The 8144-nt window shown below is 37.3% G+C and overlaps 1 protein-coding gene across 1 annotated transcript; it reads left to right on the forward strand.

Moving 5' to 3' along the window:
* Positions 1-565: 565 nt before the first annotated feature.
* BMP10 (bone morphogenetic protein 10) lies at positions 566-7791 on the forward strand. The gene is made up of 2 exons (XM_049785064.1): positions 566-899; positions 6851-7791. The coding sequence occupies exons 1-2, from the start codon at positions 566-568 to the stop codon at positions 7789-7791; spliced, it is 1275 nt and encodes a 424-aa protein (XP_049641021.1).
* Positions 7792-8144: the final 353 nt, after the last annotated feature.

The raw sequence follows: 8144 nt of genomic DNA on the forward strand, positions 1-8144 counted from the left end.
TAACAAATTAATTTGAAAATGTTGAATATTTAATCTACAAAAAGCATTTATGCAGTATAAAAGTTGTCATTTGAATTTGTGTAAATAGTCATTGATACATATTATGTTAATCCTTAATATCTATGTTATATATGTGTGAAATTGAATCACATAAAAGCAGAATTTTGGCAATTCTGCCAAAAGGAAGTGAATTAAAAGGAAGAGAAACAGAGCCTTTGCTAGGAGAAAATTGTCCTATCTCCTAGTCAGTGTCAGAATGTGGAAATGTTTACAAAATGCTCATTAAAAGAAAAAGGGATTGCAAGATAGAAACAAAATCTGTTGCACAAGTTTACACTAGAAAGATAAGAAAGGCTGGGCCCCTATGAAGGATCCTGCTATCCAATTACTGCAACCTGACTTTGGGGGGGGGGGGAGGAAGAGTGGTTGGGGGAGGGAGAGAGAAGGAAAAGTTTCCAAACTTGTCTCCAGTGACACGAGACATCTACACTCCACAAGATAAAACTGCCACTTTGAGCCCAGGAGAGCTAAACCTTCCCTGGTTGGCCTGGGAGCTCAAGCAGTCATGGGCGCTCTGATCCTTAAGCTTTGTGCTCTTCTCTGCCTGGGGGCTCACTGGGTTTCTGGCAGCCCCATTATGAGCCTGGAGCAGTCTCCTCTGGAAGAAGACATGCCCCTTTTCGATGATGTCTTCTCAGAGCAAGATGGGGTTGACTTTAGCACTCTTCTTCAAAGCATGAAGAATGAGTTTCTCAAGACATTGAACCTGTCTGACATCCCGATGCAGGATGCAGGCAAGGTTGATCCACCAGAGTACATGCTGGAACTCTACAACAGATTTGCAACAGACCGCTCCTCCATGCCATCTGCCAACATCATTAGAAGTTTCAAGAATGAAGGTAAGCTTGTATTTAAACGGATGAAATCTGGCTGTGATATTTGTTTTTATCAAAAAAGTAATAAATAAAATCATAGGGCATGGAAATAATAGAGATAGGGAAATGATATTTTCTTAAGGGTGTGTGTAAAACAGATATACCTGAGAAATATATGTATTGCGTTGTACCATTTTAGTCATTTCTAAATAGTATTAAAAGGTATTAAACGTATCTTTAAATCAAAAGTCCTAAAGAGTTTATCATTTTACATCCATTTTAAATTAGCTCTTTATCATTTTAAAATTTAAATAGAAAATAAAATAAAAAATTAATGTTGGATTACTGCTATGCTTTTATTGCTCTCCAGTTAATGCTATTTTCACTTGACGTTACTGATGGCAAAATATGTTCACTTCAGCTTAGAATGAAAACTGACCAAAACACAGAAAACTGTGACTGTGGTTCCCTCAAACTTTAAATAAGTTTCTGTTTCGTGATCAAATTTAAGAAATGTTCAGGGGCCAGAGTGGTAGCGCTAGAGGTAAGGCGCCTGCCTTGCAAGTGCTAGCCTAGGACGGACCGTGGTTCGATCCCCTGGAGTCCCTTATGGTCCCCCCAAACCAGGAGCGATTTCTGAGCGCTCAGCCAGGAGTACCCCTGAGCATCAATGGGTGTGGCCCCCGCAAAAACAAAACAAAACAAAAAAAGAAATGTTCAGATAGGATGTAAACGTTTTAGAGATGCTTTATAAAGTCATGGTGTGCTTGGTGTGACACATACATACTTGAAGCGCTGATTTTGGCTTCCAGAAAAATGCACATGACCTAATTAATGATTCAATTAATTATATGTGCCTATGATAAGTAATTTTGAAGCTTTAATTATTTGTATTAAAAGAGTATTTTCTACTCCTTTCTCTACATCCTCATCCTCCTAGATCTTTAAATTCAGTAACTGAATATAAAGATACAGGTTAATCTTTTGCTTAAGGTGGTGTTAATGGGCCAAACTTTTCTTTTACACACACACACACTCGCTTGCACACACACACACACACACACACACACACACACACACACACACACACACACACACACACACACACAGTAATAGCTGTGGTTCCAAAAGACATTCCAAAAGACATGTGGTACAAAAGACATTTTAGATCAAGGTTGTGGTCGATTGTTCTTAAAGTAAAAAGTAGTGCCAAATAAATAACAGAGGCTGGAGAGATAGTACATCTCATAGGGCGTTTGCCTTGCAAGTGGCTGACCCAGGACGGGCATTGGTTCGAATCTCAGCATCCCATATGGTCCCGCGTGCCTTCCAGGAGTGATTTCTGAGCACAGAGCCAGGAATAAGCCCTGAGTACTGCCGGGTGTGGCCCAAAACCCAAAAATAAATAAATAAATAAATAAATAAATAAAATAACAGCCCAGGATTTGAAATTTTGATAGTGGATTGACTTAGTTATGAATAATTATCTTAATTCAATTGAACCTGAATTTTCTCACCTGTGAATTTCAAGTAATATAGCTACATCACTCAACTGAGTGATTCAAAAGAGGCCAGGTTAGAAAGCACTCCCATTTTCTATTAAGTGCTTCATAAAACTACTAATTATAAAACCACTAGTTAATTTCTTGAATGCTGGCATTGGCGGAAATGTTGAGTATTTCTCAGAATAGGTATTTCTCAGACCTTGAGATACTGCTTACCTTAAAAATTTAGTTGACCATACAAATTTATTATATTTACTGACATTGGATATTTCAGTTAATAGCATTTAGTAATAACATGAAATTACATATTTCTTTTGGAGGTGAGTTTGAATTGAAAATGAACAGCTTCCTTCCAGGAAAATGCCCTCTTGTTTTTGAGGCAAGCTTTCAGTGCTTGCCTCAGAGGGTAGGGAAATGTTTATATCTTCCAGGAAAAAAACGTATCACTAATTTTTTTATTTTTCAAATCTGTTGTGGGTGGAGTAATAGGATCCTGGTCAGGAAGTGGAGCTTACAAAACCTGTTACAGGCAGTCAGAAAGGGCAGCAGCAGAACTCTTAATTGACAATTCAGATGCCCACACCTCTCGTGGGGCTGGGTGGAAATGTGAAAATACAAGGATCTTAATCTTCAACTACGCTCACCCTGTTGGCTGCTTTTACCTCTCTGATGACTGTGAGGGTTCGTTCACATCCTTTAATGAGAAAGGCCCCCAAAGTAACTATTGTGAAAATAAGTGCCACACCCTGGTAGAAAACACATGATTTTAATTCCTACCACTATTCTAACTGAGGTGCACTTTCTTTTACTTTTTTTCTTTTCTTTTTTTTCTGCATCACATTTGGTAGTGCTCAGGGTATATTCTTGGCTCTATGATCAAGGATCACTTCTAGTGAGCTCAGGGGGCCATATGGGGTGCCAGGGATCAAATACAGGTCTATCACAAGTAAGGCAAGTATTATTGTTCTGGCACCATAGGTTTAGTTTTTTGTGTTGTAAATTAAACAGAATGGCAGTACTTTCTTAAGTAATTGATCAGTTAATTTATCAATACTTTCTTAATTAATTGTCATTAAGATCACAGTTAAGAATTCTTGTAAGAATTAAATAAGAAAATATGGCAGAACATCTCATACATGAAATGAAATCAACTAGCATTAGCTGCTTTGCTCTAAAATGTAGCTTCTATATCATTGTTCTATAGCATTTGCATATGTCATCATGTATGTTGAACTTTTCAACAGTCTTATTGACTTATCAAAATAAAGTGCATTTAAATATTGAAGTACAAAATTATATGTGTAAAGTATTTTTAAATAAGAGAAATATTAAACCCAATATTTAAGTACTTAAATATTTAAATATATATGACAGGAACTTATAAATATCAACATCTACTAAAAATATCATCACAATTGAGATAGTGAACATCTCTAACACCACCCAAACTCAGCTTTTACTTTTTGTAATTCCTTTCTTCTTATACTTTGTTTTTGATGTATCCCCTGGTTGGAGAAACCAGACTAAGCCTTCCTATATTTTTGTCTTGTATTGTTCTCTGTACAAGAGGAATCAAATAGTTTTTATTTATATAAGATGGGTCACAGCTCCCAAGCCTATTATATTAAGTACAAATGTTATACCCATAAGTAAATTTGACCTGACACCCAAAATAATCATCTAATCAATATTTTAAGTGCTTCCTTTTAAGGAGCTTATGTACAGTGAGTAGAGTGTTTGTCTCACATGTACTTACCTAGGTTTGATCCTCAACATCCTATATAGTCCCCCAAGAGTAATTCCTGACTGTAGAGCAGGAATAACCCTTGAGCACTATAGGGCGTGTCCCTCAAATGAAAAGAAACAAAAACACCCAAACATCATGCTAGTTTAAATACATAAAAGAAAAGTTAAGTGTGATATAGATCAACATGGTGACAATCTAGTTGGGAAGATCCAGTCACAGGAAGGGAATTGAGTTTGCTTTAAATTGCATGCAGCTGGGGTCTCTTTGCAGAGCATGGTCTCCCAGACCCTGCAATGTTGGGTATGACCCAACTCCTGCAAAGAAAAACAACAAATGAAGAGGGAAGGGAATGTGACTTAACGGAAAACCTCATATCCTTGCATGCAGGACAGCTGGGTTCAGTCCCCATCACCAGAAAACAAACAAACAAACAAAAACCACTGAAATACAAAGATATAAATGGAAAAGGAAAGATAAATAGGATATGTATTTAAGTGATACTAAAAGGAATAAACTTCCTGATAAGGAGATGAGGAAACGAGATTTCCATAGGGAGAAGTCACAGTTAGATTTGTAAGGGCAAAGCATTTTCTGTAGAGAGGAAGACCACATCCAAGGTGTTTGGAAAAATGGTGAAGAGAGCATTCAACCTTCAATGGAGGAATTTAAGGACCAGGAGATAGTACAGCAGTTAGGATGCATGTCTAGCATGAACCTGATACAGCTTTAAAGGCCTCCAACACCTCAGGGTGTCCCTGAGTTGTCAGAACAACATCACATCCTTTAGCTATTACATTAAATCTACAACTCTCTTGGCCCAGAATCTCTCTTGAGTGTCCCTAATTCACTCCCAGATTCATATGGGAAGCACCCTAAAAAATACAAATAAATCAGATGGTTTATTATTTATTTAATTCTCAACAAATATCAATTGCATCACACTGCAGAGGATAAATGGTAGCTATGATTGATTGAATTAAGAAACAAAGTGTGACTATAGCTGGTTTTGAGGCCAATGTCCAAGAATTTAGATTTATTCAACTTCATATGAATCACATGAAATCATTGCTATGTAAATATATTTTTGTTAATGTAGATTGAAAAAACTCCATATATCTCTCAATTCCCAATCTGAACTCTCTTGTTAGAAGTATAATAAATAATTATATTTGGAGTAAGTCCAAACAGAATTATATGTACAAAGTATTTTTAAGTAAGAGAAATATTAAACACAACCTGGAGCATATGCCCACTTAAATAATGAATTAATATACATGTATACATTGGGAAAGTGCTGTCAAAGACTCTATAGAACTTCTGGATAGATCATTTCTAGCATCTGTGATGTCATGAAACCCATTGATGCTGAATTTCCTTTAAGTTTCCTTATAGGTGCATATATAAATTACCTTGGAAAAGTGTACAGGATCTTTGGATTCCTGCAAATTTCTCAGGTAGAAAGATAACATGAAAAATTTGCAGGAGTGTTTTTTTTTTGGGGGGGGGACACACCCAGTGATGCTCAGGGGCTACTCTAGGCTATGTGCTCAGAAATATCTCCTGGCTTGGGGGGACAATATGGGATGCTGGGGGATCAAACCTCGATCCATCCTAGGCTAGCATGAGCAAGGCAGACACCTTATCGCTTGTGCCACCGCTCTTGCCCCTTGCAGGAGTGTTTTTAAGGCTAAAAGTCTTTTGCAATTTTGTTTCATAAATATTCTTTGGTCATTATTCTGTGTCAAAATCCCCACCAGGAGTAGGGTTCTAAGTTTTATAAGTAAAGCAAAATATCTACTAGGTATAATTTTCAAACAATTCTCCTTGTATAGGACAGCATGTACAGTATTCAGTTGTTGTGACTTCATTGGTATATGGTTATCTTGTTTACTTCATCAGGTGTTAGTGTCTAAGTCAGACATCAGCAGCCTTTTACTTTAGTTTTGGGTCATATCCTGCAGTGCTCTATATTTAGGTATACTGTCAGTGCTTAGGGAGTCTATCTGTGGTGCTGAGGATTGAACTGGGGTTGTCCATATGCAAGGCAAATGTCCTACCTCTCTACCATTTCTCTGGCCCTGAGGTTAGTAACCTAATTCAGCACAAGTCCAGATACATAGTACATATGCTTTCTATTGTGACTATTTAACTTTTAAATTGTCATAAATATTCATAAATAATACTGAAACAACTGGATAAAGTTAGGTTCAGTAATTATTTTTAAAATAAAGGATATAGAGTTTATCCATTCCTGTTCTACACAATTTCTTCAGAAAGGCGAGAGCCCAGCTAGCTATCTAGTAATCTCCACCTATTATAAATGTGTTAAAAATACTAAAAGCCTGTATCTTTGAAATCTTTCTAGAAAAGAACTACTACTTCATTCCCATTTGAAAAGTCTTATTGGTTAGAAAAATTGAGGGTAATCTTGAATTACCTAAATTGAATGATCTCCCAGGTACCTCTCAGTCTATTTCTGTTTGACTGATGTACTACTCAAGCAAGACTGGTTGCATTTCCTTGTTTTCATAAGGCAGTCATTCTTTACTTTAGCCTTGGATCCTTAATTAAATTTTTCATTCAACCATGACATTATATTTAAGAAAATGCTAACTTTATTTTTTAATGTATTGCTATTTTTCTCCTCGTTCTCCTAGCTTACAAATAAGCACATATTTTTCTATAATATTCACTGAACTTTTTTTTTTGCATTCCCCTTTCAGATTTGTTTTCCCAACCAGACAGTTTTAATGGACTCCGAAAATACCCTCTTCTCTTCAATGTGTCTATACCTCACCATGAAGATGTCATCATGGCTGAACTCAGGTTGTACACACTGGTGCAGAGAGATCGCATGATATTTGAAGGAGTGGACAGAAAAGTTACCATTTTTGAAATACTAGAAAGCAAAGAGGACAACGAAGAGGAAAGAAACATGCTTGTTTTGGTGTCTGAAGAAATCTATGGAACTAATAGCGAGTGGGAGACTTTTGATGTCACAGAGGCCATCAGACGTTGGCAAAAGTCAGGCCCGTCCACCCACCAACTGGAGGTCCATATTCAGAGCAGAAATGATGAAACTGAAGATACTGGCAAGGGACAGCTAGAAATAGACACCAGTGCCCAGAACAAGCATGTTCCTCTGATTGTAGTGTTTTCGGATGACCAAAGTGGTGATAAGGAGCAGAAAGAGGAGCTGAATGAAATGATTTCACATGAACAATTTTTGGAAATGGACAACCTAGGCCTGGATGATTTTTCTAGTGGACCTGGTGAAGAGGCGCTTCTGCAGATGAGGTCAAACATCATTTATGACTCCACCGCCCGCATCAGAAGGAATGCCAAGGGAAATTACTGCAAGAGGACACCCCTCTACATTGACTTCAAGGAGATTGGCTGGGACTCTTGGATCATTGCACCCCCTGGATATGAAGCCTATGAATGTCGCGGTGTTTGCAACTACCCACTAGCCGAGCATCTCACACCCACAAAGCATGCAATTATCCAAGCCTTGGTTCACCTCAAGAATTCCCAGAAGGCTTCCAAAGCCTGCTGTGTGCCCACCAAACTGGAACCCATCTCTATACTCTATTTAGATAACGGTGTCGTTACCTACAAGTTTAAATATGAAGGCATGGCAGTCTCTGAATGTGGCTGTAGATAGAAGTTCTGTGGCTTATTTAATAACTGTAAATGTGTATATTTTGTGTTTCTATTTAATAAGATTATTTAATAAGGTGTACAGATCATAGATGCTTGCCATCTTTGGGAACATGACAGGCCAGTTTGTTATAGGAAATACAAACGCTATAATCTTGTCCCTTCCTTTCTGTTTTTATTTTGGACTTGCTATTTCTAGGAAGTATATTCTCACAGCAGTGGTAAACTCTTACTGCCTGTCCTTTATGTCCAGTTGAAAACAATGACCCAAAGACAGAAATGCAATGTCAAGAGATAGATATTTATGTATATAAATGTGTACATAGATGAACTTGGTTCTAGAGAGACAGATTATAC

Source organism: Suncus etruscus, chromosome 12, assembly GCF_024139225.1.
Source record: "Suncus etruscus isolate mSunEtr1 chromosome 12, mSunEtr1.pri.cur, whole genome shotgun sequence".
NCBI lineage: Eukaryota > Metazoa > Chordata > Mammalia > Eulipotyphla > Soricidae > Suncus > Suncus etruscus.